The following is a 27,680-nucleotide window of genomic DNA, read 5'->3' as shown; positions in this document are numbered from 1 at the left end:
TCCCAGCCAGGAATAACACTCAGTGAAATGTCAAGATTGCTTATGTCATGAATTGGTGAGGCTTATAAGGATTACAGTTATCTTTGTTCCTGAAGCTGGAATATTTCCTTTCACAAGAGCTCCCAAAAAGCTCAGGCGCTTTTTTTGTTGTTGTCGTTTTCTGTTTTTTTGTAATCCCTCTCCCCCTGCCTTCTTCACCCAGGACCCTCAATTCCCTCCCTCAGGCTATCACCAGTACCCCAATTAATCCCAGAAACCCCACTACCTCAGCCTCTCCCTGCAAGACTTCCCTAGGATGTCCCCCACCTCCAGGTAACCCTCCAGGTAACTCCAGGAAGCCAAGACCTCCCAGGAACCTCAAACCCTCCAACAGCCCTGTGTAGGTGGAGTCGCCATCCCTGGGGGTGTTTAAGGAAAGGTTGGACATGGTGCTCGGGGACATGGCTTAGTGGGTGATGTTGGTGGTAGGGGGATAGTTGGACCAGATGACCTCGGAGGCTTTTTCCAACCTTAATCATTCTATGATTGTAGAATCTACCCCAAAACCCTGGCACCCCAGGACTCCCTTATTCCCTCAGAATCCCACATGAACTCCAAGATGCCTGTAAATCCCAAGACCCCTGCTTTATGCCCAATGAACACAGACATTCAGAGCCCCAGTGCCCTCCATAACCATTCCCCAGCAGACCCCAGAATACAGACAAGCCTGGTCCCCACCAGCACCCATCCAGGACACTCAGCCTGCAGTCACCTGCTGTCCTCCTGTTCCTTGTGAGAAGCCTCTGGATGCCTGGGTTCCCCAGCAGAACAAATAAGACCCAGATGAGCTGTTCAGGAACCATGTTTATTCAATCCAAGCGTGTGGGGGGAATTGAGGTGGTGGAGCAACCTCCTGAGCATTCCTGGAGGCACAGTTTTGCAGTGTGGGGGTCTTTGTGTCCCACAGGGTCCCCACAATCTAGGGCAAAGTACCATGGGGGCTGAGGAGGGATCTGGGGTCAATTATGCCCTGTAGAGATGCCCGTTGGGAGACCAATAAGGGGTACAGAGCTTTTAAGGTCCACTAACTGTTACGGTGGGTGTCAGATGATCTAGAGGAAACCTCAAGGCAGCTGGGGCCACGTAAGGCCGAGGGCACAGTGAGGACACACACCTGGAGGTCAGTATAGGCATGGGGCAAGGTGCCCCGGGTGATCCAGCGCCGGGTGCCTGGCTGGTAGGCATGGATCAAATGAGTATCCCGGTAGGTTTCATGACTGTACCCACCTAGTACGAGCAGCTCCCCTCCCAGCACAGCCGCACCCCCCACTACATGGGCTTGGGGCAGGGGGCTGAGCAGGACCCAGATATTTAGCTTGGGGCTGTAGACCTCAAAGGCCAGCTGGTCCTTGTAGCCACTCTGCCCATCCCGCTGGCAAAGTCCCCCAGCCACATAGAGCTGCCCGCCTGCCTCTTCCATGACGTGGCCAGCTCGCTGGCCATTCATGGGGGCCAGGAACGTGGCAGGTGCACCCGGGACGTAGCGCAGAAGGGCCGTCTGGCACTGGTATGCCTCGTCACAGCCCCCTGAAACGTAGAGGGCACCATCCAGGGCACATGCTGCATGCCCACACAGAGCCATCGGCAGGGGCTGGCACGTCCTGGGCAAGGAGAGAGGGAACAGTGAAGGGCAGGTAAAGCAGGGCTGCCCCTCGGTGGCTGCCTGGCCAGCAGGTCCCTGCTGAGCACTGCTGGCCACGGATCCTTTGATCACTCAGCAGGCACTGCTGGCCGAGCCCCAGCGGGCAGCATTAGCTGCATGTAATGGATGCACAAGGGGCATCGCTGTTCAACAAACGACACCCTTAGTCGACCCACAAGGGACTCCCCCAGTAGGCAGTGTTGGTCAACACCTGGTGGAGCACCCAAGGAACATAGCTGGAAGGCATTTAAATGATTCCCGACATTGGCAGATGGCCAACAGAACCTCAGTGAACACTACTGGCCAACCCATTCACTACCAATAGGCATCACTGGCCAGCACCCAGTGTCCCAAGGGACACTTCTTCCACACATGCCAACTGCAGGCCAGTGACTCCTCCATGGGAGCGTCAGTGACCCCAAGACCACTCAGTGGGCACCACTGGCTAATGCAAGGGGCTACGAGGGCAGAGGAAAGCAGGTGTCTGGGAGGAGAGGTCTCACCTCCAGGTGTCAGCGGACAGGTCATAGCACTCCACGGTGTCTGTGCAGTAGAGGTCACCTGAGCTGCCCCCCAGGGCATAGATGAAGCCCCCAAGTGCCACAGCAGCGAAGTAGCTCCGCCCGCAGGTCATGCTTGCCAGGCGCTCCCAGGAATCATCCATAGGCCGATACCTGGTGTTGAGAGGACATGGGGGCAAGAGACTAGCCATCACCCACAGCGGCATGAGGTGGTGTTGGCACTGCTGAGGGCAGCAAACCACCCACAGGCAACCAACCCCGTAATGCTCTGGAGACCCTTGCATGGAAACATCCTCCCCCCTCCAGCAATACTGATCCCATAAGGCTGTAAGGCTACATCTCTGGGTGGGGGGCCTCCCTCCCTGTCCCCTACAAATCCTGTAACATCCCCAGGCGGGATAGCTCCGCAGGGACAGGAAGCTCCCAGTCCAACAGACAACCAAAATACCACACAGCCTTGGGTCCGTGTGGTAGCTCTCGCTCCCCCAGTAGTTCCAGTCCCACAGGCTACCTCTCGGTCCCCTGTAGCCCTCACCTGTAAACACTGGCCAGGGTGTCATGGACCCCATAGTAGCGCTTTCCACCCAGGACGTAGAGGATGTTGCCTACCACAGCTACAGCATGGCGGAAGCGTGGACCGTCAGGAAAGTGCCCCAGCGCCCTCCACTCCACACGCTTCACCAGCCCCACAGCACTGAGGTAGCGGTGGGCAAACCAGAGGTGCCTGCTGGGCTTCCGGGCAGCCATGTTGGTTGTCAGTTTGTCTCCACCACAGACCACCAGCACCTCTTGCAAGGAACGCACCCGGCACGGCAGCTGGGCCACAGGGTCCAAACTTGCTATCATGAGCTGGCGGAGGAGCCCTGGGTCAGCTGCCCCTGCGGCCACTGACTGGACCTTCTTCAGCTCCTGACCAGACATGAGGGCAAAGCGAACAGATGACAAGACTTCCTTGGCTAGGTCCTCTTGGCCATCTCCGTTGGCCACAAGCCATCGGGATGCTGCTTCCAAAGCCTCCAGTTCGTGGAGGACATTGAGACCATCAGAGCGGAGGAGGCGGATCAGGAGGTGTGCAGGAAGATCCAGGAAGGCTGGTGTGGCCACCACAGTGGGGAAGGTGGCCAAGATGTAGTCCTCTGCTATGCGGCTCACCTGGGCCAGCCCATAGGCCACTGCAAAGGACAGCACATCCAGACCAGTTTCTGGGGTCAGGCCATGGGTGAAAACATCCAGGCAGAGGGTGAGGAGCCCCCAGGCCTGGTAGCGCAGGGAGGTCTCGGCTGCCTCCAAGACTACAGGCCATGGTCCCGCCACAGCCCCTGTGTAGGCGAAGGAGAGGAGGAGGCGCAGCTCCTCTGGGGACAGTCCCGTGGCCAGTGGGGCAGCAGGGTCGTGGGTTGCCTCCCGCATGGGGCAAGTGAAGAGGGCCCGGAAGAAGTCACAGGAGCAGCTCAGGGCCAGGCGCTGAACTAGGTGAAAGGAGGGAAAACGATGGGGGCAGGAGGGGGACCCAGTGTCTGGGTACTGCCCTTTGCACCTCGCAGCCCCCCAGAAGCTCAGACATCCCCTGCTGGTCCTCCTGCCGACCCGAGAGGACCAGCCATGGGGCACCTCCCGCTCCCCCCACACACTTCAAGACAGGCACTGGAGACCCTGGCACTGACCCTGTGCACCCACTCTCCCTTCCCGGGGACCTAGGGGTCCCAGCGTGCCCTGCCGCCTCCTCAATTCCCTCCCTTCCCCTGCCCCCCCACCCCCACCCCATGAGCCCACCCGCCCCCCGGCTCACCTGGGATAACCTCATCCCCTGCCTGCAGCTGGAGGTCGCAACCCAAGCCGCAGGCATGGAGCTTCTCCATGGCTCTGAGAGTCTCCCACTGCTCCTCCAGGGCCTCAGGACCCCCCTCCTGGCGGTCATTCTCCAGCCGGGAGGCACAGGCAGCCACCACCCGGGGGGCCCCCAGAGCCCTTGCAGCCTCCTCTACCTCCCTCTCTCTGCCACAGGGCATGGTTCCCTCATAGGCAAAGGCCAGCACGGCTCGCCAGCCCCATAGTGTGACCCCGGGTGGAAGGGGGACGTGGGAAGGGGGTCCCTGGCGCAGCTCTCTGGTCCTGCCCTCCAGAAAGCGTAGGAAGAAGGAGCTGACGGATGCTAGGACCACGGCATGGGCCGCATCGCCCTCTGGACCCACAGCCACGTCCACCAGCTGTCCTGCGGTGCGGAGGTCATTGGCGACAGCCAGGAACTGTCCGGCGTGGGTCCCATCCCGCAGTTGCCACTGGGATGGGGCTGGCCCCTCTGCAACCCACATCTTGCCTGTGGGAACATAGGGAGCAGGGGTCAGGGTGCCATTCCCACAACCAGAGCCTCTGGCCAACGGCAGGAGTCCTGGGTGGGGATACGGGGTGCTGCTGCTGGCACTGCCCCATAGTGAAAGCCACTGGATCCATTGCCAAAGGCTCTAGAGACCACCACCAGGCTCTGCTACTGCCCCATAGCTGAATTTGATGCCCCTTGCCGAAACTGCAGCCCCATAGATGAATGTGATGCCCCCTATCTGCCTCATCACTCAACCCTCTGCTCTATAGCATGGGATGAAGCTACTGACCCATCACCAAAGCCAACTGAAAGCCACAGCCCCATAGCTGAGTGTCCCCCACCAAAGTTTCTGCCCCGTAGTAGAAGCCATGAAGTTCTGGCCCAGCCATTACCCCACATTCAAAACTACCGGAGCTCCACCACCACCCAAGCTGCTGACCCCTGGCCTGCCTCTCCTTGAAGACACGATGCCCACCCCTTTGGTGCCCACCGCATGCGGGCACGCGTTGCCCCGTAAACCGTGCGTGACGCCATGCATCGTGCGTCCTCTCACACCGTTTGCCGTGCTGCATCGTGCCGACCCTGGCATGGCACATCACACTGCATGCCCCGTCGCCCCGTGGCACCCCGCGCATCGATCGCGTTGTCGCAGGGTGTCAAGTGTCCTTTGCAGCGCTGCCTGTCGCGTGGCACGTGCCGTGCGCTGCATCCTGCGCTGCCATACTGCACGGTGTGCGGCAACCGCGCGCCCGTCCCCCCTTACCGCCTGCCGCAGCTCCAGGACGCTCCTGTGACCCCCCAGGAATGTGTCTGGGTAATTATAGCCCAGCCTGGACACGTGGCCCCAGCAACGGAGCTGGGATGGGCCCGGGCAGAGGGAGGGCCGTGGCCCCTGTCCCCAGGATGGGGCGGTCAGACACTGGGGTTCCCTGAGGACGGCAGGGCAGGAGGACGGCAGGGCAGGAGGACACCGCTGGGATTTCCACCCCCCCCCCTTCTCAGGCAGGAGGGTGCAGGCAGGGCCGTAAACCCTGGGCTTATCCCCGGCAGGCAGTGCCAGCCTCTGGCCCATCAGATTCCCCCCCAAACCTTGCTCATGCTTCTGGAGCCCCCTCCACAGCCCCCACCAGCACCCCCCGCCCCAAAAAAGTCCTTGTGTCAGAGCAACCACCCCCCCTGCACCCCCAGCTGTATGGCAGGGAGAGACCCCCGCTGTTCTCCCAAGCTGCTGCCCAGCCCTGCCGACCCCCCCATAGAAGAGGCAGGGTTCCCCAGCCCACACCAGGGGGCACACAGGGACACCAACAAGGACATGACCCTTGGGGCCCCCATGTGCACCGAGAGCAGCGCAGCCTACCATGGCCATGACCATGTCCCCACCCCATGCTGCTCCATCCCCACCTCTTCTGTCCTTGGATCCCCAAATCTCCATGTTTCCTGTCCTGACACCCTCCCATCTTTCAGCACTCCCCTCTCCAACCCTATTTCCCCTAGTGCATGTTCCCTCTCCATGAACTCATATCCCCAGCCCCCAATTTCCTGTCCCTGTACCCTCATATTCCCATATGTCTGGCTCAATTTTCCATGTCCCCGAAGACGAAGGTTTCACAGCCCCTCTGGGTCCATTTTCCAGTGCTTACCTACCCCAACTGTAAGATTATATTTTCTTGTTCTAGCCAGGCACAATTTCCCTTTCTGCAACTTGCGCTTACTATTTTCATCCTTTCACTGTGCACCTGAATCCATCTTTTCTGTAACCATCAACCTGTGAAAAATCCTCTTTGATCACCCCTTCACCTTCTTTTCTCTGGGCTGAGCAATCCAGTTCTATTAGCCTCTCCTCATGCATCCCATACCTCAACACCCTTGGTGGCCTTTGCTGGATGCGCTGCAGTCTGCACACAGAACATTCGACCACACCTGCTCCACCTCTGAGCTGGAAGACCTCTGGAGGTCCCTTCCAGCCTCGGGTATTTCCCAGTTCTTTAGTTGTGGGCTCTAGTCTTCCTTAAATGCTTACAGGAGAAAGCACCCAAGCTCCCAGACACTTAGCTATGGGCAATCCATAACCCCTCCACCCCCCAAATTCTTCAACCTCAACCTAAAGAAAGCCAAACGTATCAGCTGTGACTCCAGACCCTAACTGATGGACACAGTGAGGTGCGATCTCGATTCCCGCCACGAAATCTTGCAGGACTCAACAGAAACTACACAGCTAAAAAGCCTGACTGAAAACTTTTAACTCTACCCCTCAAGTTTGTACGCACAATACAGAGAAATGGAGGCAAAGCGGCTCATGCATGAAAAAATTCTCAGCAGGAGCACGAGATCAAAACTTTGTGTTCCAATGCCTTCAGCTTTTTCCACATCTCAGCCCCAACCCTGTAAACAGCCGGACAATGTCAAAATTTAGTGACAACTCATTTGACAGTATCTTTATTATACAATGTCTTATTACATACAGCACTCAAAGGACAGCTTGCAGGGAGGAATGGCGACATTTACAGCCTGGGAGGTCCTGTCAGCCTCCAGCCCTCCTGTTTACCTATCTTCACTAAAGCAGCGGTAGCTCCAAAACCCAAACACGCAATGGCACCTGTCATGTAACTGCGAGCTGGAAAAAAAAAAAGAAAAAAAGAAAAAACAACCGATTAAACCAAAAAAGATCTATCAGGACACAAGTACTACGCAGTATATCTTGACGTATCTGCAATTTTTCATCAGCAGTTCATGGTCCCTTGACCACGAGTGTGGTCAATAGAAATCAGAAAAATGTATTTTTTCAATTAAGTTTTCTCATGCTTTTTGCCTACAGTTTCAACTATAAATATCTATAATCCACTGCCCCGTCTCCTCACACAATGAATCTTAAATTGCTTATTTCAATGACTAAAACAACAATTGTTACTTCAAATTCTCATCAGTTTAGCAACCAGGAGAAGTAAAGAGAAATCCTACTTCACCAGAATAGCAACTTAAGAAAAAAAAAATCACTCAGATCTTTAGCAAATGCCTGCAGAAAACAGTACTGCGTAAAAATCTGCAGGAATTAATCTAGCCTGACAACATCATGTGAGCAAGAGCCGAAAGATAAAGCTCATCCCTCAGACTGCATGATGAATTCACAAAGCGGATGATAGACTGCATTTTCAATGTAAAATAAATTACATTTGCTGTTAAGAAAACAGATTTCCACAACTATGTTTTTCATATCCTGCAGTTTCAAGTTACAATTTGTAGTTATAATCGTCAGAGCTGGGTCAGCTCTGTTTTCAAGCTGTAAATCATCTTGCTATCATCTCCGGTCTCCTTCTGTATTTGTAGTATTTGTTTTAGGAGACCTATGCAATGAAGCATCACTGAAACTGGCATAAAAGGGAATACACATACAGAGATGAATCTTTACCAAATAAGCCTGACATCAAGATTATTTAACTATTTTCCATAACACAAAGGTTGCTGAAAACAGAGAGGGCTCATTTCATTGCGGGCATTACCTCTTGCACCTAAGAGGACTCCTGTTGCACAGCCTCCTATGAAATAGTTCAACGGATCCTCTGGCTTCTCTCGGATTTGGGCACTGAGGCAGGTAGTCAAGCCAAACACGGCTCCTAGCGTAGCTGTAAACAAAAGGCAAAGAAACTAAATAAACCCCCTCGAGGAACTGAGAATAAAATACAAAGCATATTTTGCAGAAGCATGGTGCCATTCAGCAGTTCCTCTGGGAGGAAAGAGGATAATGAAGCATTAACATCTGCTTGTGATTACCTGGGGCCATCATAACCCAGACACATGATTAGACTCACGCACTGTGCAAGGCCCATGGGATTCCTTCTGGTACCTCCTCTGGTTCAGAAGCAGCGCGGCCACCCCTGTGCGGTGCAGATCCTGCACGAGCAGGTCCAGCTCGGTCGTGGCTGGAAGGGGCTGTGTGCCACAAGGCCGGCACGTCCGCATGGCTACAGACAAAGGCCACCACGTCCAGCTTGCTTACTAGCTTGGAATTCGTAAGACCTCTCGCAGACGAGGCAATGGGGCAGCCCCCAAGCAGTCAGAGGGTAAGAGAAGAGAGGAGCAGGTTTCTCTGGAGCACTTTCCCTCAGGATGCAGGAGATAGCAGAGCAGTGTTTGTGCTCTTTGCTGAAACTCAGCTCCTGAGCCCCTCCGTACCCAGCCTCGCAGGGAATCAGGTAGAGAAACGCAGGTGGCTCTGCTCTCTTTAAAGGTCTGTTTGCCCTTGCACTTTACACCCCCCTTTTGCCTGCCTGGGGCTTGTAATGATTTTTAGAAAACAGAAAAATTGACTGAATTCGTAGGTTACTGATTTTTTAAAAATTGATTTTGATACTGTAAATTGATTCCATAAACCGAATTAAGACAATGCAACGTAGCATTTTCTTGTCTACCGAATTACATATCCCATTCCATCTATGTAACTGAAAACTTTGGCAAATAGCTGTGTCACGCAAACATATAAAAAGCTTCTTTGGTTTATAATATAGGTTCTTGATCAGAAATGTAAAACTGGCTACCAGGCACTGTCTCCAGGTTCTAATTCATCCTTCTGGGGAACAACACACCGACTCAAAAATGCCCACGATGAAGTTTCCAGCCCGTATGGTAACTAATAAACTGGAAGCTCACATTATAAAGCTCATCACTTTTTCCTGCAGAAAATGCAATTACGCTGATCCTAAAGTCAACTTAAAAGAGCACTGAAGAAACAAAACCCATAGACCAAGCGCTGTACTTCAGTTCCCCCCACTTTCACTGCTTCGGACCAAGGACTCTGCAGGCAAAACACAGGGCTCCAGCCCATCAGGCTTGGCCTCCTTAGCAGTGAACATGATAAAATTCTTCCTCAGGTGTGAAAAGTAGCAAGAGGATTCCGTGCTAGTTTAGGATTACAAGATTTATCCAAGTACTAACTAGTGACGTTATCTGGCCCATTACAATGACCTGTTATGGCTCAAGTCATTACGTGAGATGGTAGGTCCTGTTTTAGAGCTGAACAACTCAAAACTGCAGACGTGGATCACTTCTGAATCAGTTTCTAGTTCAGAACACCAGTGCTGGTGAAGAGATAGAGGTGGCACAGGCCCTTAAATTACACTGAAAAACGAGGTGAGCTTAGTGAAAAGAAACTGCATTTGCCAAGGGTTTGGGGGGGGAGCACCCTTGTGGATATGTACCTGCATCTGGAACAGACCCTCAGTTCCCTGCTTACTTCTTCAGCATCCGCTCCCTCTTGCAGACCACAGACAATTCAAGACAACTAAATGGTTTCTTCTTGGCTATACGGCATGATTGGAAAAAAAACACTGATTTTCCTTTTAGCTTTTCAGAAACAGAAAGTCATTTATTAAGGGTAGCGCCTAACTTATACGAAGTAGAGAAGTAAAATAATTCTGCTTTTAAGTTTGCTTAAAAATAACTTTTGCTTCCCTTATACTTTTGTCTTAGAACTGAATACACACACACACCCATATGTAAATATATTAAGCATTAAAAACATGTACCTTTCACTCTAGATTGTAAGAAATGCATCTTTTAAGCTTTAAATAAAGAATATGGTACTTGATCTTATCCAGTTTTGGGGCATTCCCCACAGGATGCACCTTCAGCCTGAGCTGTGACGGCAATTCTTGCATATCAAGCATTTAACCAGGAGTTTCTCCTGCCATCCCCCACGCAATTCCTGGTATTCCATTATCCAGCAGAAAACGTGACCCACACGCAAGTAACACTTGCACGTATAAATAAGTACCAAGTTGGGATAAAGCAAAAGGAAGCCACCAGCTGCAGCACTTTGCACTTTGCTTTGAGTCACTTTAGCACTTTGGCTCCCGGCTTCTGTCCTTAAACCGCTCTACGCCTTTGAGGTAGGTGAGCGGTGGAAGCGCAGAGCCGAAGGGCCCCGGGGGACGGAGCACGGCAGGAGCCGCATCCCCTCGGCACCGCCACCGCCGCCTCGGGGGGACGCGGCGCTGCTGGAGGGCACAGCCCCTTACCCATCGTGACGCTGTCGGCGGCTGCCATCTGCAAGGCGCCGAGGGCAGAGCTGGGCCGGAGCAGGATGATGCGGTACGCCGACCCGACCAGGCCTGCAAGACGGAACGGGCCGGTGAGCCGCGGGACCAGGCCCGCCGGGAGCCCCCCCTGCAGCGGCGCGGTAGGACCGGAGCCCGGCGCTGTCCCCCCCCCCCCCTCCGAGCACCGGGACCGGCCCCGCAGCTCCCCGGCGGCAGCTCCCCGGCGGCGTACCGAGGCCGCGACCGGTCCGGGGCCGCCCTGCCCCGCTCCGCCGCCCACCCCCGCCGGAGCTCGCCCCCCTCCCCGGCCTCACGGACGCGGCCGCCCCGCTCCTTACCGGCGGCGGCGCCGACGCGGGTGGTGAGCCAGGTGCGGCGCGGGCACTCCTCGCCCTCGGGGCCGTCCCAGTAGCCCGCCATGGCGCCGCAAGGGCACGGCCGCGCTCTCGCGAGATGGCGGCGCGGGGGCCTCGCCTCGCTCCGCCCCGGGTCGGCGGCTGAGGGCGGCTGCGGGGCCCTGCTGGAGCCGGGGGTGGTGGAAGCGGCCCCGGCGGAGCCCCGAGGGGGTTTCTCGGTGGCTCTGAGGGGATTCACGGCTGGGGAAGGGAGGGGGGATCTCCAGTGCTTGAAGTACTTGCAGTACGTGAAGGGAGCGTGTAAAGAGGAGGGGGAACGCCTGTGTGCATGTGTTGGTAGTGATAGGACAAGGGGGAATGGTTTTAAACCAAGACAGGGGAGATTTAGGTTGGAAATTAGGAGGAAGTTTTTTCACTCAGAGGGTGGTGAGGCACTGGAACGGGTTGCCCAGGGAGGTTGTGGATGCCCCATCCCTGGAGGCATTGAAGGCCAGGCTGAACGCAGCTCTGGGCAGCCGGCTCTAGTGGTTGGCAACCCTGCCCAGAGCAGGGGGCTTGGAACTGGATGACCTTTAAGGTCCTTTTTAACCCAGGCCATTCTATGATTCTACGAGGAGAAGCATTCGTCCCCGAAATCCCCTCACGAGGTTGGATTCTGTCGTGGTTTTAAGCCACGGGGTGAGGCAGGTGGGTGCTGTGCAGCTCGCAGGCCCCTCATGAAGAAACTGCAGGATCGGTGCTTCTGCTGCTTTTCAGGGTTTTAATTAAAATCACGCTCCTTCCGACTCCCCAGCGGTGGTTGGAAGGTGCTGCTGCACCAAGCTCTGCCTCTGTCTGCTTTGTGACGCTCAGGATTTACCAAATTCCTGACATTTTTCTAAGTTCATCTTTAGGTAAAGCAGAATCCCGGAAACCTGGCTGACGGTCACTGTACCTGCAGTTTGATGGAGCTGGTGACGTGCTGCCCATCACAAATACCTTTCATGTGGGATGCGCTGTGTTAATTCCTCTGTCACAAATGAGCAACGAGAATAGATAAAATGCTTCCAGTAGAAAATTAATTTTGAGAAACTGTTTTGAACAAATGTATATTTATACAACTAGTTTTGAGGTGCGTGCTCTGCACCACTAGCCGGCTAAAACTCTTAACGTCCCGAGGAGCGATTGCTTTTTGCTCACAGCAGCAGAGGCATGTGGGAGAAACGCCTTCTGTTGGCATTTGGTTACCTGATGGAATGCTTTCTGAGATTACTGCAGTTTGAAGAAACAGCTGGGAAGTTCCCTAATTCACCTTTTTTTCTGTTGCTGGTCGGCCGTGGGCCAACACACAGGTTCTCTTTCTAAGGTTTTTTCTGTGTAGCTGGCACAAGGAGTCTCACTGTCCCGACCTGACCTGAAGTGGAGACGCAGCTAGGTTCGGGACAGACCTGTCTGTAGGTACAAGTACTGGTCTGACTCCTTCTTCGTCCCACTCCCCAGAACTGATTTCCACAGGTTCAGCCTGGATGTATGTTTAGGCCAGGGGTACCCTTGATGCAGAACTAGCTCATTTTCATCCAATGCAGGGTGCTCTAGCAGAAAGCAGATGTTACGCTGAGCTTGTGATCTTGTCTGTGAAACCTCCAAGACCTGTTGAATTCATTGCATGGCCTCTGTATGCCCAAATGTTTTCTAAAGTGAATGGCTTCCTGAATGTGCTCCTGTTTCCTGAAATTCTTTAGTAGGACAAATTCTGGAAGATTTGTGGCTGCTTCACCTCCTCCTGCTGTGAATAGGCTCATCGTCCACATGCTATGAAGTTACCCTAAACTGAGCTGGTGTTGGAAAACATCATCACATCAGCCTTATATTCTAATGTTTCCTGCTGTCTTTGCATTGGCTTTCACTGATGGATCAGATATAATGCCTACACAAGGACTTGATTATACCTGAAATTCTTTAGAAAAGTAATTGTATTTCACGTTTTCCACACACAGTCAATTCTTGGCTCTTAAAATATGACTTGATTTCAGATAGTACAGCTCTGTACTAACAACATGCCCTTCTGATAGCTCCAATCCTTTAATTTTTCAGCAGTGGATGGTTTTGTGGTTGTGCATTTATTTTTGGTTTTGTTTTTGTTCATTTGTGTGTGTGGTTAAGGGCTACAGATATAACTAGTTAGGACTTGAGCTATTTCCTTTGGATTTTCAAGGGCTCTATTCTAATTCTCTGTCCTCTGTATACTGTTTTATCTTTTTCTTCTGAAATAATAAAGATGCATCGACACATTTATGCCACACTAGTGTAGGCTACACTGTATGTATTTTTCAGTGGTTGTCAGTTTGCTAATAAAAACGTTTAACAACTCACTATCAAACTTTCTCAGTGGTATGCCTTCAAATCAGGCTCTTCCATTTATATTTTGCCACTGTTAAAATAACTTCAGTAGCTGACTGGATAAAGTCCATACCTGGCTGGAATCTTAGTTCAAGCTTTATCTCCTCTTTAAGCATCTTTAAGGTACGCTAAAGCATGTAGCATAAATATAAAGCATGTAGCTTTACCGTACCTTAAAGATTAAATTCGAGCTGCTGAGTGGCATGCAAGTTGGGGATGGCAGGGTCATCTCCATTCCAGAACTGTCCCAACTCTCAGTTTTAGGGTTGGTATTTGGGTATATTTATGAGTCTCAGCCTAGTCTTAAAGTGTCTGCTTATGGTGACTGTTGTATCCAGCAAAAGCAGCAGGGCCACTGTACTACTTCCCCTGCGCTCCAAAAATTTGCCTGTTCTTAAAAACAGAAACCAAACCCAACAATCAAGTACTCGCGACTTATTAAAGGAAGCAGTTCATAGGGCAGTTTTATTCCTCCTGCTAAGCACATCTAATGAAGGGTAGAATCACTATTACAGACAGCAGGACTAGAAAACCCACGACAGCAGTCACAGTGTCATGATGCATTTGCCCCAGTGTAAACATATTGGGGCCAGTAAGCCTTGCACGGAGTAAGGTTCTACACTGGGTAACAAATGGTGCTCTAGTTTGAGCAGCTATTGAAAGCCCTTCTGTCCTGAGTGCATATTACACGTAGTTATTACCTGTAGTAGATTCATACTGCATCTCCTGCACGCTTTTCAGGTTTGTGCTCAAGACACCTCCTAGGCTACTAATGCTCATCACAGAACCGTTAGGAGACAGGAGCTTGCAACTTACTATAAATAATCGAGTTCCAGGTAAAGCAACAAGCAAGTCAATCTAATTAATTAACATTACACTTAGACCATTTATCTTGAGTCAAAATAATTTGGTTGCAGAGGGTTTACCGTAAGCTGTGGCTACATGCCAGAGTTAGGTAATCCAGAGACAGGATTTGTGTTACCTCCCTGAACTGTTGAAGGTGGGGGGTAAAATGACTTGCCGTTGTGCTACAAGCACCTCATTTCCCTTCTTCCTCTGAAACTGTTGTAGAAATAAGGGCAGAAACACTGCCCTGTAAATCATATCCGAAAAGAATTCCCCATTCTCCCCTCTTTTGGGAGCTTTTTGCATGGGCTTGCTCTCCACATAGTTCAGCGGCCTAAGCTTGTAATCCGAACTTGTCAGAAAAGGAATTTTACCTCGTCTGCAAAATGGGCTAATCAAATCCAATGTCAACAATCAGTAAGCTGCTTTCCAGTGCTCGGTGTAAGAAGCAAGCTCCTCATCCCATGTGCACAATTGGTAGAGTCTAATGATTTTTCGGGACTATTCAGATAACTGCCATCAGCAGCCATGTCCTCAAATTGGTTTGATTGATACCTCCAGGTCTCTTCAAGAGTGAGAGGAGGACAAATACAACATTATTACTTTTTTTCCTAGGTTTCATTAGAAGCTGAGAGTAACCTACCAAAATTCAATCAGCGTCTCCTTTAAAACGCACCCCCCACTCAACGCACAGATACATTCACTGCCCCCAGCAACAGAATTCCTGGGGTTCCTGCTGACAAATTCAGCTGTAGTTCTTTAAACCCTTGAAAAAAGGTAGTCACTCAAAAGGGAACTTTGAATGCTATCTTAAAAAAAAAATAATAAAGAAAAATCTTTGAGCATTTCTGTATAAAAGAGCTGTAACCAAAACCTATGCATTAGGAATTACGATTGACTTGAAGAGTCTCGTTTAGCAATTGTACCTTGGCACCTTTGTTGCTCTGTCCTTGTCTTTACAAGGTGGAAAAAAATGGTTATCCCAGAAAATTAAAATACTATTTTGTAATGTCATTTCTGAATTAACTGCTATCCACAAGCTGTGAACTCAAGTCCATTATAAGAAAGTCAGTGCACCAAAAGACCAAAGAACAAGGGGAGAAAAAGCGCACAGTGAAAAGTCAGTTTAATGAAATCTTGCATGACAAATTATGGCAATTATCATAACTGGAATTGCTAAGACTAGAGATTACGGAGAAACATGGTAACTTTTCAAATCTGTAACATGTTTCTAGAAAGGAAATAAACCATTTTCTATACTCACTGGGAGAACAAGAGGCCAGTCAAACTGCAGAAAATGGGATGCATTAGGAAGAGTCTATTTAACGGCAGCAATACCTAAGCAATGGAATTGATTGGTACCTCGATGACGAGACAAGGGGGAGAGCCATCAAAACGTTGTGGGTCTTTTATTATTTTATTTGGTTTTTATTCCTGTAGGCTTCTAACAATGTGGACACCTGCTCAGCCTGCTTTCAGTGGCAGACTGCCAAGGACTAGTTTGAGATCTTTCCCTGCCCCGTCTTCTCCGAAGCAGTGCGTTGCACACTGGGAAACGGACTGTGGAAAGATGCCAAAATGACACATTTTCTTATCTCAATGTTTAAATTTCCTGCAGGTCTAATCTTATTTTATATATATATATTTTTTGAAATAGGTTTATTTTTTGTTTTACTAACACCACCATACTTTTAGTATTTCCCCATCAAGTGTGTTCAATGTTATCAATCTTCAGTAACCTGTTTTCCTGGAAATTGTTAATAACTATGGTGACATCAGTCAGCAGCCAGAACAAGAGATGCAGTAATTGCTAACAACATCCATACATCAACAACAGACTTAGAAGCAAAGATGCAGGGGGAGGGTGGTGCAAGGGACGATCGTTGTAACACGGCACAACTGGGCATCATCGGCCTCCTAAGAGCAGGAGGGTCAAGCACAGGAAACACAACACAGGGCTTGGGTTGTTTTGTTTGCTTGTTTTCTGTTAGAAGATTTAATGCAATCCCCAAATACACTTTCATATGACAGTCTTGCATAAGTCTTTCAAAACACATGGGCATTATCTGGTTTTACTTGTCAGTAATTTACTAAGGCTTAAAGCAGAGAATGAAATAGAATTTTTGCTTGGTCTAACTATACCTTGCTGGACAGGGCTTGAAGTAAATCTATAGCTAATTCTGTTAGTGATTCACACTACTATTTTTCTCTTCATTGTAAACATATGCAAGGCTTCTAGCTGAAATAAAATTTGTATCTGTAAGTAGCTGCCAGATTTATTTTTTTTTGGAATGCTGTAGGTGCCTGTGTACCACCTCTAAATCCCATCAAAGCTGGCATGCTTATTCCATTATTATTAATCTTCATGCACCATCAATTTCATGTTTAGGTAAAGCACCTCAAAGTGAGACTCTGCATAGACCCCAAAATGAATGGATTTTGGGACCAGGAAATAACACCTGTTTCTCCACAATTAGGCTCTGCTGACAAAGACACCTTATTAATTTTCTTATGCTGACAACAATAAACTTTACGCTGCAAGGTTGTTTAAAAAGAGTAGTTTAAAATCTGAGTATCAGTGTAAAAAGATCAAAGATCCAAAATGCAGATCACTCATTTGAAAATACAGAAGTTCCCCAGGACATGTGATGAAGAAACAATTGTGTGGGTGGGTAGTAAGAAACACGCTCGTTTTCTGTTAGCGAGTTGCAAGGGAAAGGGTGCATCACAGGTTTGTGCGTGGTTAAAGAAAAACAAAACAGAACAAAAACCCACAACTGTAGGGAGGAATAAAAAATGTAAAAGGAATGAGCAGACAGTCCAGGGAAATCATGAATGCAATGGCACAGCTAATCATTAGCCCCTTTTTACTCCCAAGATGCTCCTTCAGAAGGCTATCACAGGAAAAACAACCTTTCTACCCCCCCGCCCCGCCACGTGAAGTCTCCAACAGTGGCTAAAATTGGCCAACAATTAAATTAAACGTTCTCAACCCCCAATGAAGAAAAGTGTGTTTTCATAAAATAAAGGCAATAAGGGCTGTTTTGATCTTTGAATAAGTTAAAAGTTGCTTTTGTGCTGCAACCTAGGTTTTCATTTTCAATTCATGCCACATTAAAATAAATTGGAAGGGGAAGAAGCATTTAAATGGTGCATTTAGACCTCCTTAATCTAAAGGAGAAAGGGCAAGCAAATGAGAAATTATCTAGCAGTAAACTACTTATAAAGAACATAGAACATTTTGGGGAATTTACAGAAAAATGATGCAGTCACTGGTCTTAGGTGACTACCAAATTCCAACTGTGCTCCATAACACCAGATGTTTTAATAACAAAATAAAACTCGACTTTCACACAAAAGGCCCAAATGATCAGAAAACGTCCAAAGTAAAAAAGTGAGCTACGGTTACAGTAGGAGTACTTCAGAATTACACACAGGAAAACACATTCTTGCTTTTATTTTGGTGGAACAGAATACAATATCCTTCAGCCCAAACTATTCAAAGCTGGCAATATTACCTTTTTTCTTCATGCTGCAAGACTTCAGGAAACAGAATAAGGACAGGAAGGGTTAAAAGTTAATTTTCTATTTAAGGCCGTTAATTCAGCAAGATATTTAAAAATGTACTCAACTTTAAGCATGAATAGTTGCATTGACTTCAGTAAGATTATTCACATGTAGTTAAGTCAGGCAAGTGCTTAAATGGCTTGTTGAATCAAGCCATTAAATGAGAGCTGCTTTATTATACAGATTTATTTTAATGGCTGACCAAGCTCATTACATGAGCCTATTTTATTCTTCCAAGGGCTAACAGCTGCTTCCTCATCAACTTTTCTGAAGGTGTAACCTGTATGCCTCCCTACACTTTACTGTAGCCACAGAAACATATAATTTTCTAAGAAAAATTGTATGCAACATCTATTATATATAGTGGCTTAGCTCTCCCTTAAATAGTAACAGAAAAGAACAGTACAAAACAATAGTTTCACTTTTTCAACACACAAGAGCATCTTATTGAAAAACTAAAATAAAAAAGTATCACCACAATATAAATCCCCAAATAATAATAATGAAATGGGAAGAAAGAAAAGGAGTTAGCAAAATGTCCTGTGGACTTTAAAGTCTCTTATTAACACATTAAAAAAGCTTCTCTGGTGAATCACAATGTTTTGTTTCTTTCTGTTTACAAACCCACTAGACAGGGAACAACGGTGTCCACAACCTACGTTGGGATTAAAAGGTAAAAATGCAAGCTGCCCCATCTGCAGTCCAAAAAGAGAATGAACCCAAAAGGGCAGTCAGTGAGCGTAGGAACTGGTGAGGACCCGGTTTCCCTGCAGGTGGCAGAAACTCATAAGGGGGAGTAGGGGGTTACCAAAGCAGAATTCATGTTGGAACCGTGTCGGAAAGTTCTATCTCGGAGGCCTGCAAGACATGAACTACTGAAGAAACAGTCAAAAGGTCCCAATGAAAAGCTGTGACAAGCTGTAATGTGCCATTTTAATTACAAGGAAGAGGGGAAATGTTTGGTTGTTGTTTTTTTTTGGCTCATCAATATGATGAGCTTTCACGTCCCAAACCACATTCAGGTAGTTTCCAAGTCTGCTTTTTTTTTTTTTGTATGGAATCTACTGATCCAGACCAAAAAACCAAACAAACAGAACAGGGATGCACAGTTCTTAAGTCCTGGAGCCTTCAACACTGCCTGAAACAATAGCTGGCCTGGGGTATCCAGAGAGATGCCTGCAAGATGGTGTTCATAGCAGCCTTGCAAGCAGATCGGCTCACATCTGCTATGTGCTGCCAACATTCTGCCCGTCACCTTCGTCATTAGGACCTGAAACAGACAATAGTTTTGTTATATCTTTTTTCTTGCCTTACACTAAGAGATCTCACTTGAGAAGCCTACAGACGTCTCACATTTAGGATTTCAATGACAGATTAGAATGATAGTTGCTTCTCTCCCCCCTCCCTCCAACTGACATATTCCCTCTACAGATTAAGTCCTGTCCACTGCAAAATTTTATATTCTTGACTAGTCTGGTTTTGGGATCCCAGTAGCATCCCAGAGCTCAGTTTCCAGCCTAAGTCCACACACTGTGTTTTTTGTTTTGTTTTAAGTATTGGTATTATTAGTATTTTTCCCCAGCAGTGAGTCAGGTTGGAGCACTGATCTCAGTAAAAGATGGGATGTATTAAGCTGTGGGAAGGCAAAGCACAGACAGCTTGAGGTCATAAGGAAACCTTCCTCACACTAATGATTAGTGTTTTTTTCAACTATGGCCTCTCTGCATACAATGAAAGCAATTACACTCTTTCCACTTCTTTTTGTAAACTTTCTGCTTTCCAAATAGCATTCTACTCAAAGGTCAGCCTGGAAGACTGGTGGTCTTGTTGGTTTTGTTGTTGCTGTTGCTGCTGCTTTGCTTTTTTAAAGTGCAAACCTTGGCCACGTGGAAGGCAAAACTGAAACTCAAAACCACCTTTAAAGGTCCTATAAACAAAGCTAGAACCAATTGAAGCATAGATCACTTCTGCTAATCTGTGACATGTAACTCGGCAGACAGAAGCAGCAGCCTTTTTACCAGTCTGGAGAAGTAACTAGAATCATAGAATGGCCTGGGTTGGAAGGGACCTCATAGATCATCCAGTTCCAACCCCCCCCTGCCGCAGGCAGGGATGCCACCCAGTAGGTCAAGTTGCTCAGGGCCTCATCTAACCTGGTCTTGTACACCTCCAGGTCAGAAGCATATCTACAGTGTACAGAGAAGACAAACAGTCTGCCTTAAACAACAACAAAGAAAATGTATGGACAGGAAGAAATCCCATGTCTTTCTTGCTTACCACTTCCAACTGATCCTGAAGGTGCAAGGACATCATCATCACTGTCTTCCTCGTTTGATTGTGTTACTTCTGGCTCGGGTGCTACATTCTTGACCTCTTGTTCTTGTTCCACTCTACTCCGCAAAGCCAAGATCCGGTGGTGTAATGCAGCATACAACTGCCCTGTATCTTTAGAGCTTGCCTACATTTTTTTTTTTTTTTTTTTAATATTCAGAAACAAGAAAAGGTGCAAGGAATTACAACAGAATAAAGCATTTACTTAATCTACAACAGTGAGGCCAAGTTTCACAAGCTACTTTTCAGTTTTCTCATATAGGCATTTTTCAACCTAAGTCACAATGGGTTGTGGTATACATAGTAAGATGTTAGATATACTCAATTCTGATGTTTAGAGTATATTCCCCTCTGCTCAGCGCCAACCTTCTCTGGACAACATAACTAGTACTCGCTGATTTTATATAAGCTTCTTCACCCAGGTGTCATACAGCTTTCCCAACACCCCCAAAAAACTTAAGATAAAAAGATCTTTTTATTAAAAAGTTTGGTTTGCACAGATTTTCCAGGTTTGTCAATCATTCAGCTTCATATATTTGTTAATCATAATCAGGTCATTCAACTGTTTCATAATACATCTACATAAAATTTCAACGTATGATATACTGAGAAAACTGAATGGGCATGCAATCGGGCAGGTGGTAGGTTGGTGGTTGCTTTTTTGTTTGTTTGTTAAAAACGCACACACACACAAAAAAACAACTCTCGTAAGAGAGCCATCAGTTCCATAGAACAGCACTTGTGACTATCTGTCCAGAGTATTTCTTCTCTTACTCTAAAAGTGGTTTATGTCCAATTTACAGCTTCAAAAAGAGCAATTTTTAGGCCTGTCAAACTAAGTATTCTGTGAACATTATAATCAATTTAAAAGAACTCTTATGAAGCTCTGTATGCACCATGTCAATGAATTCCTCACATTAACTACTATTACCTTTACCCAAAGTTAACTTTAAGGAAACAATTTCACTTCTTAGATTACTTCATAAAAAAAATTGTTTCCACATCCAGCCCAACCTGTCACTTAAATCAGTCACCTCTGTATTTGCAAAATTCCCCTGAAGAGAGCTGCAGTGCAATCAATTATTCCATACAAGGTATTTTTAGAATTGATTAAAAAAGTTAATACTGAATAACCTGATGACTTGTCAAGTCTAGAGAAAAGTGGTGAGAAAAGTTAACCACTCATTTCAGTGCTTTTTCTTCATCACTGGGTATTTGGTACCTAATACCAGACTCTGGGATTCCAGATCCCAGTCCTACAAACTTAACGTCACAAGAGAAGCTTTTTGTTGCTGTTCTCTTAATTTCTGGTCCACTTTAATTCTTTAGCAACCCCTTCTGTAAAACCAGTATAAGTCAAAATAATGTGTTCAGACCTCTCAAATCTGTAAGTGTTCTTGGCAGGCGTTAGGGAATGACCCCTCTTTCTTGCTGACTGCATTATAATCTCTCAAGTGTTATAGTAATTCTAATTGTCATTCCTGGTTACCCACTTAGCAAGCATCAAAATCACTTTAACTGTCCTGCTACTGCTTGGTATAGTCTGTATTAAAGGAAAATATTAAAGGAAAATCGAAGATAAAACATGTTACCCTTAATTAGTAACTTACTGTTCTTGACAGATATTTAGTGTTTCACTTTTAGTGAGTGTCTGTGCATCCACCCTCAATGTAGATAGACAACAATAACTTTCCTGTACTACAAATTGCTTAAGAATTTGAAACTTAGGTTTCGTTACACAGAAAACTATGAAATTCCTATTTTCCTTTGATAATAGAAAATGATTAGCATTAATCTTATGCTGCAGTTATAGCCTGAATAGACGTGAAACAGATTCCACAACTCCATGGTAAATGCTTTGGAAAAATCAGGCTTCCTAGAGCAGCCTTTATGGAGCACTTCTTCAAAACTAGTAAAGATTTTCAGAGAAGAAAAGTCTGTTAAGCCCCATGTCTTGGGAAGGGGGGAACAGGGTGTGGAGAAGAATGGGAACGTTAGCTCAACTGCAATTTAAGCAAGCACCAATTTCAGTAGAGAGATTAAGGCGTAAACCAAAACTACTCACTGATATAAGAAAAACTTTAACTCCCTGGTCCTCTGTATCCATGGCGGTGATCCGGATACTCTTCTCACTGGCTTTATCGATCTGCATCTGAGCCCAGAGCTTGGTGTTTAAGATTAACCTGAGACTCCCCTGAGTCCTCATCACTAAAGCAAACATACAAGATCCATTAGGTGGAAAAAGACACAACAGGAACACAAGAATAGCCAAAATGGCTCTTTGTGTGTGTGTGCTGTGAGGCTGGAGCAGGGGGAGGAGAGAGAAATTCTTAAGTCTCCTCTACAATGAATAAATATCAAGGCAAAGCCTTTGAAAGAGAAGTCTTGTCATGAGTGTTCAGAAGAAAGTAGGCTATTAAAGATGATAAGACACGTCTAAAGATATTTAGCCCAACGTCTCACATGTTTAATACATCAAAGTTCAGTGGTCAGATCTGAGCTGATAATCTCAGGCTAATGCACCTTCCTGAAGGTCTGAAAAATTGTGCAGTATCCAAAGAGACTTTCCTCCCCCAAGCGCCCAGTCCTGAAGAGCAGAGAGCCCAGATCTGAAGAAGGTTGCCATACATTTCTAGTCAGCAAATACAGCTTGCTTTTAGGGGGAATTAAAAAAAAAATGGAACATTTGCTACAATAGGAGAATATAGGCAAAATATCCTGTCTTTGGAGGAAATGGTCATAAAATAAAGCAAGAGAAAAGGGCCAAATTTCCTTCTGAGTTGCTGTAACTAACATGACCTAAAGCAGATGCTATTGTGTGTCATGGAAACATCCTATGAAAATTACACAGACTATCATACAGTAACTCATTTCCCCAGTTCCTCTTACCCAGCCGAGACTGTAATGTTCCATCGTCCGCTGAAGCCATATCATTGAGTCTAAGAAGTCCTCGACCTCTTTCTACCCAAGATTGAGAGTTTTTATCAAATACAAACAGCTTGCACTGAATCTGTAACAGAAAATATCTCTATAGCATAATGGTTGATTTTCAAATTCTGTATTTGAATTTTAAACTGTTTTAGCTGTGTCATCATCCCTTTTGCAATAAGTCTCTCAAAATATGTTAACTGGTATCAGAAGGTTTTATTAATGGAAGTTAAATATCTATGTTCAAGATCAAACAACAAGAATGATTTTCAGAGTTACTCTCTTCAAACCTTCACATCCCATGTTCCTCACATGTGTGCATGCACCAGGTGGTACATATATTTGCTTTCCCTCTGTTTCTCTGTCTTCCTCTGACACAGAACACCCAGCTCTGTATACTTAATTTGTGCCAGATTAATGTTGTTCTGTCTGTACAAGTCCCATTCAGTATTCCAGTGTATTAAGTATCACAGGGAAAAAGAAGAGAAGTTGGGTGAGAGGACTATTAAGCTACAACATAACAGAGGACTGATTTGCATGAGTAAGTATATTACTGCTAAAATTTTCAAATTGTGGTTTTCCTAAGCAAAACACGACACTCCCATCTTGCTATTATTATAGATTATATCTTGCTTGGTCTGAGAAAACAAACATTATGATTATTTTGTACAATAATACAACTTCAACTGATATGCATTAGTTACTGAAAAAGTACATCTGTTTGATGTGAGAAGAGACCAAAAAGTCATGGCAAAAAACTATTCAATAATAATACCCCACAATGTAATTCGGGTGCCAAGAAACATAAAAGATCAAGAAAAAAAAAAAAAACAAAGAGTTACAAAGGGAGGAGGAAAAGAGGTATATACCTTTCAGATTCACACCAAAACCCTGCTTGTTTCTCTTAGAGACACACTGAAGTTAGTAAGTAAATTTAAGGTAATGAGTAACTACAAAGTTAAATAAATCACTGAAATCAGAAGTCTGAGTCATAACAACATCTTTTTAAAATGTCACTAATTCAAGCAAATACCCTCAAAATAAACTCTTGAGTACTGTTTTTTATTGTTTCTGCCAGGCATAATGGCCCATTCTGAGTTTTAAAAAAATATTCAGCAATACAGTAAGTATAATTGTTTTGCGATTAATTCAAGGAAGTATGCTTAAGATTTGTCTGGGTTGTCCAAATGCTGAAATTTATCCGGAAAGAGGAAATTAAGAAACTACAGAGTAAGGATCTGATAATAAATATCCAAAGTCTGCATTCTAACACATGAAAGCACATCAGAGATAAAGAACATGGCTCAGCTGAAGGAACAGCTTGGACACCCATATTAATCCCCACAAGCTCAAAGCTCCCCTACATTATCAGTTTCTTACCTGTAAAACATTACTTTCGGCTTCCTCCCCAGTAATCACTTCTACCTTCGCTAATAAACACTTCCTTGCTGTTGCTTTAGTATAGGCTGCTGCAGACTCTGCCAGTGACTCTGAAATATTATTAGCTGAACAAAATTTTGAAAGTTTATTTTGAGAACGATTAGCTTATAATTATATAGGATTTCTGAAGTTCCCACAAGTAAACCAGAATTTAGAGAAAAAGTACAGAAGAGGGACAGGAACAGAACATTAGAAACAGGCTTTAAGTTTAAAGCAGAAGTTAAAGCCTGCCCTTTCAAGTCTCGTTTTATAAACGCAAGAAGATGCAAAGCACAGAAGAAAGAAGTTATTGAAAATTTTGTTCCCACATAAAATGTTTTTTTACATACAACTACGCAAAACCTTTACTAACTCATATACACCTACATATCTGTAGGTGTTCCAGCAGTACTAATACTGCTACCAGCTAGCTACACTGTTGTGCCTACATACGTATGGCATGATTCATTTTCCAATTTTACATTGGCCCGCAAGCAGTTTGCTGGAGAAAACCCACTGCTCCCAAAATTTCCAGCAAATCTTGCACATCTGAAGAGTCACTGAGGGTCTAGAATCCAGCAAACAATTTTTGGTTGAAACAACACATTTGGTACACCCACTCAACACAATATACAATCACTGGAAGTATAACAGAATTGTTAAGAAATGGTTTGCAACATTTCTTCTACACTCTAGAGGTCCAAGTATCTTCTCTATTAAAACCTGCTTTCACTGCTGAAGACAATCCTAATATTGCAGAAAAAAAAAAACACATGAAAAAGACAGCATAACCTGTATGTGTTTAATAGTAGAGACAGAAGCACAAGAGTATCTACAGCATGCAACATGTAACACCCCCCCCAAGCCCCAAAAGGCTCTGTCTTTGGTTAGAAGAGACAATAAAGGCAACATTAGATGTTTTTATAAAGTAACAGAATATTGAAAACTTCAGTCATATAAACAAGGCTTAACTACCATTCCTAAAAAAAATGTTTTCTATTTCACCTTTCTCTGGTGTGGCTTCCTGAGAAGATGATTCGGACCCAGACTCTGTAGCAGCATTCTCCTTATTACTCTCTGTGCTACCTTCATTTGATTTTGGTGGACTCTATCACAAATAGAAGATGAGGTAAACAGAAGAGAAAGCATACGCTAATTTTAGTTTTGCAGAAGACTAGTCATCAATCACTGAGGGAGGCCCCTAGTGTTTATAAACCATGTGGCAAGAGAAGAATCCCACAGATGACATCCTTTCACAGTAAAAGCTGTTTTACTGCCCCAGCCAAGGAATTAAATGGATCCTGACCTAAGAAAAAACACTTCAAATTACTTTGTCCTCAACTGAAACCAAATTTCAACCCTTAATTTGAGGTTATGTCCAAACAAAGCTAACTAATTTCAGCTACAGTTCAACTTGAGACATACTTGCCTGACTACCCCGCTCAATGGTTAGATAATTATGAATGCACAGTATTAAGTGCTTCCCTTTTGCACCATCATAACAATAAAACAGAAGTAGGAAACACTAAGGCACTAGAAATTATACCTGGGGGTTGGTAAACAGTTAAGCACAGGATTTTCTGAGTTGTACCTCAGTACTGCGGTAGTTATCTTACTGCTGGACTTGAAATCCCATCATTTGGAGCACCATGTAATTGACTTTCTGTCAATGTAGTTCTAGTGAAGAAGCCATTGAAAGGAAGCAAGCTGTGCCATATTTAAACTGCTTGGATTTGAGAACCATGTGCACCACAGAGAAGGCATTCTATCTCCTTCCACTGGCAATGCTTGGCAGGGAAATCCTGGAGGGCACTGCAGCAGCACCCGATAGTTCATACAATGAAACCCCCAGATTTCACTCAGTTACCTACATGGGAAACCACTGAAAGGAATCTGTGCTCCAGTGACAAGCATGTTTAAACGCTTGTAATACTTGTATATTGCACATTTCCTGAGTGAGAATCCATAACACAAACTTCACAGAAAATCAGAACACTTCATAAAAAGCAGATACTCACTAGGACACGCTCACTCATGTTCTGTCCAAAAACAAACTTGTTGCTAGATGCATCTGCACTGTTTGTAGAGTTCTCTATACTAGAGGGGAAAAAATGTTTCTGTAAGTCAAGAAAATACCTGTTTATCCTCTACAGATCAAATTCCTCAAAAAGTGAGCAACTATTACTGACTTTAAAAAATTAACTATTGGTTTCCATAGAAACAAAATAAAAAATTAATTTAACTTGGTAACATGAGAGCATGTATCATTTTTACAGAATAATTATCTCAGAATAATGGCAAATGATTTTGTCACTGTAAATATTTTCCCTCTGTATATCTAATTACTTATTAAGCAATGCTGAACGCTAAGCAAGGGCTTACTATTTAATCACATAGCATACTTTTTTCAAAACGGTATTCTACATGCACAGCAAACTCAAACCACTACACATTCTTAGGTCAATTTTCTCAAAAAGTCAGGGAAAGAACTGAAACAATAACAGTTGCAATATCAAAACTGAAGCAACAGTAGCAGGGATGAGCCATGCCTTTTCTTGGACTAGCTGCAGCGTTACAGACTTCCCAAGAAGTCTCACAATCAAGACTCATCCCTCTCGTTTTCCTTATAGAAGAGCAACCTCCCACACGTGACATTTTTATTAGAAGATTTTAAACCCCTATTTAGGAAGGGCAACAGTTTTACTACCATTTTACAGACTCAAAAATTGAACAAGTCATTGTTCATCCACCTTCCCTGCATGCATACCTCTCTAAAAGTTAAGTTCCGCTCTAATATTCAAGTCCAAAAAGGAATATTCAAGGACTGATAAGGGAACTGATACACTTCCAGAACAGATATTACATGCCTACCAACAGGCAGGGAACTTCATGCAACTGATCAGCAAATCTGAAGGTTAGAAGTGTTTCAAATGAGCAAGGCAATAAACTAGAGGCTCTGTAACTGCCATTACACTGTAAGATCACCAGGAAAGATGGCCCAAAAACCAAAACTGTTTTGGGACAGCCAATTCCTTAGACCTTCCACAGGTAGGCATGAACAGGAAGACAACGTCCTGGAGACTCTCATGAAATAAAGACATCCAAAGTGCACAGCTGAGCTCATGTTACGAATACACCTGTTTTGCAGAAGGAGCTGTTCTGTGTAACCATGATCAGACAGAAATTAAAGACAAAAATAATTCAGAAAAAAATCTGAAGCTTGCTACCTCCTTTCTTCAGAAGCCTGGGTTCCCACTGACCCAGTTATAATCCCTGCATCCAAAAAAGAGCAGAATCACA

General features: G+C 45.8%; 3 protein-coding genes and 1 long non-coding RNA gene across 5 annotated transcripts in view; 1 reads left to right on the top strand and 3 right to left on the bottom strand.

Moving 5' to 3' along the window:
* Positions 1 to 825: 825 nt before the first annotated feature.
* KLHL33 (kelch like family member 33) lies at positions 826 to 5,666 on the bottom strand. Of its 2 annotated transcripts, none has more exons than XM_066983665.1 (5): positions 5,078 to 5,666; positions 3,992 to 4,519; positions 2,738 to 3,374; positions 2,185 to 2,355; positions 826 to 1,640 (listed from the first exon to the last, which is right to left on the bottom strand). In XM_066983665.1, the coding sequence occupies exons 1-5, from the start codon at positions 5,109 to 5,111 to the stop codon at positions 1,064 to 1,066; spliced, it is 1,947 nt and encodes a 648-aa protein (XP_066839766.1). In that variant the 5' UTR covers positions 5,112 to 5,666; the 3' UTR covers positions 826 to 1,063. The 2 variants fall into 2 exon arrangements, with proteins under 2 accessions (XP_066839766.1, XP_066839765.1); XM_066983664.1 differs by having other exon boundaries at positions 2,738 to 3,671; positions 5,078 to 5,664.
* Positions 5,667 to 6,942: 1,276 nt separating this feature from the next.
* Positions 6,943 to 11,052, bottom strand: NDUFA11 (NADH:ubiquinone oxidoreductase subunit A11). Its single transcript, XM_048077673.2, has 4 exons — positions 10,893 to 11,052; positions 10,534 to 10,626; positions 8,020 to 8,142; positions 6,943 to 7,136 (listed from the first exon to the last, which is right to left on the bottom strand). Exons 1-4 carry the CDS (start codon positions 10,972 to 10,974, stop codon positions 7,024 to 7,026), a joined length of 411 nt encoding a protein of 136 aa, XP_047933630.1. The 5' UTR covers positions 10,975 to 11,052; the 3' UTR covers positions 6,943 to 7,023.
* On the top strand, positions 10,562 to 20,181 carry LOC125184492 (uncharacterized). The gene is made up of 2 exons (XR_007168590.2): positions 10,562 to 10,694; positions 19,876 to 20,181. It is a non-coding gene; the product is annotated as an uncharacterized lncRNA (long non-coding RNA).
* Positions 17,568 to 27,680, bottom strand: part of RANBP3 (RAN binding protein 3) — a 45,659-nt gene continuing 35,546 nt past the window's right edge. The window contains exons 11-17 of the mRNA XM_048077668.2: positions 26,399 to 26,477; positions 25,386 to 25,488; positions 24,342 to 24,466; positions 22,923 to 23,043; positions 22,099 to 22,241; positions 19,980 to 20,160; positions 17,568 to 18,972 (exon numbers count right to left, since the gene is read on the bottom strand). Coding sequence (XP_047933625.1) covers positions 18,929 to 18,972; positions 19,980 to 20,160; positions 22,099 to 22,241; positions 22,923 to 23,043; positions 24,342 to 24,466; positions 25,386 to 25,488; positions 26,399 to 26,477 — 796 coding nt within the window. The 3' untranslated portion in view covers positions 17,568 to 18,928. The remainder of the gene's footprint in view (positions 18,973 to 19,979; positions 20,161 to 22,098; positions 22,242 to 22,922; positions 23,044 to 24,341; positions 24,467 to 25,385; positions 25,489 to 26,398; positions 26,478 to 27,680) is intronic.

Source organism: Anser cygnoides, chromosome 27, assembly GCF_040182565.1.
Source record: "Anser cygnoides isolate HZ-2024a breed goose chromosome 27, Taihu_goose_T2T_genome, whole genome shotgun sequence".
Classification (NCBI taxonomy): Eukaryota; Metazoa; Chordata; class Aves; order Anseriformes; family Anatidae; genus Anser; species Anser cygnoides.
Note: the sequence above shows the minus strand (reverse complement) of the source record. Positions and strands in the feature narration are given on the sequence as shown.

What these genes read in the sequence shown, in the direction of transcription:
- KLHL33 (XM_066983664.1), bottom strand. Translation starts at nt 5,111, where the DNA reads ATGCCAGGGTCGGCACGATGCAGCACGGCAAACG. An exon ending in ACGATGCAGCACGGCAAACG is followed by an intron (nt 4,520 to 5,077) that starts GTGTGAGAGGAC and finishes ATGTTCCCACAG; the next exon opens with GCAAGATGTGGGTTGCAGAG. An exon ending in AGGGGATGAGGTTATCCCAG is followed by an intron (nt 3,672 to 3,991) that starts GTGAGCCGGGGG and finishes CCTTTCACCTAG; the next exon opens with TTCAGCGCCTGGCCCTGAGC.
- NDUFA11 (XM_048077673.2), bottom strand. Translation starts at nt 10,974, where the DNA reads ATGGCGGGCTACTGGGACGGCCCCGAGGGCGAGGAGTGCCCGCGCCGC. An exon ending in CCGCGTCGGCGCCGCCGCCG is followed by an intron (nt 10,627 to 10,892) that starts GTAAGGAGCGGG and finishes TCCGTCTTGCAG; the next exon opens with GCCTGGTCGGGTCGGCGTAC. An exon ending in CGCCGACAGCGTCACGATGG is followed by an intron (nt 8,143 to 10,533) that starts GTAAGGGGCTGT and finishes TTTTGTTTACAG; the next exon opens with CTACGCTAGGAGCCGTGTTT.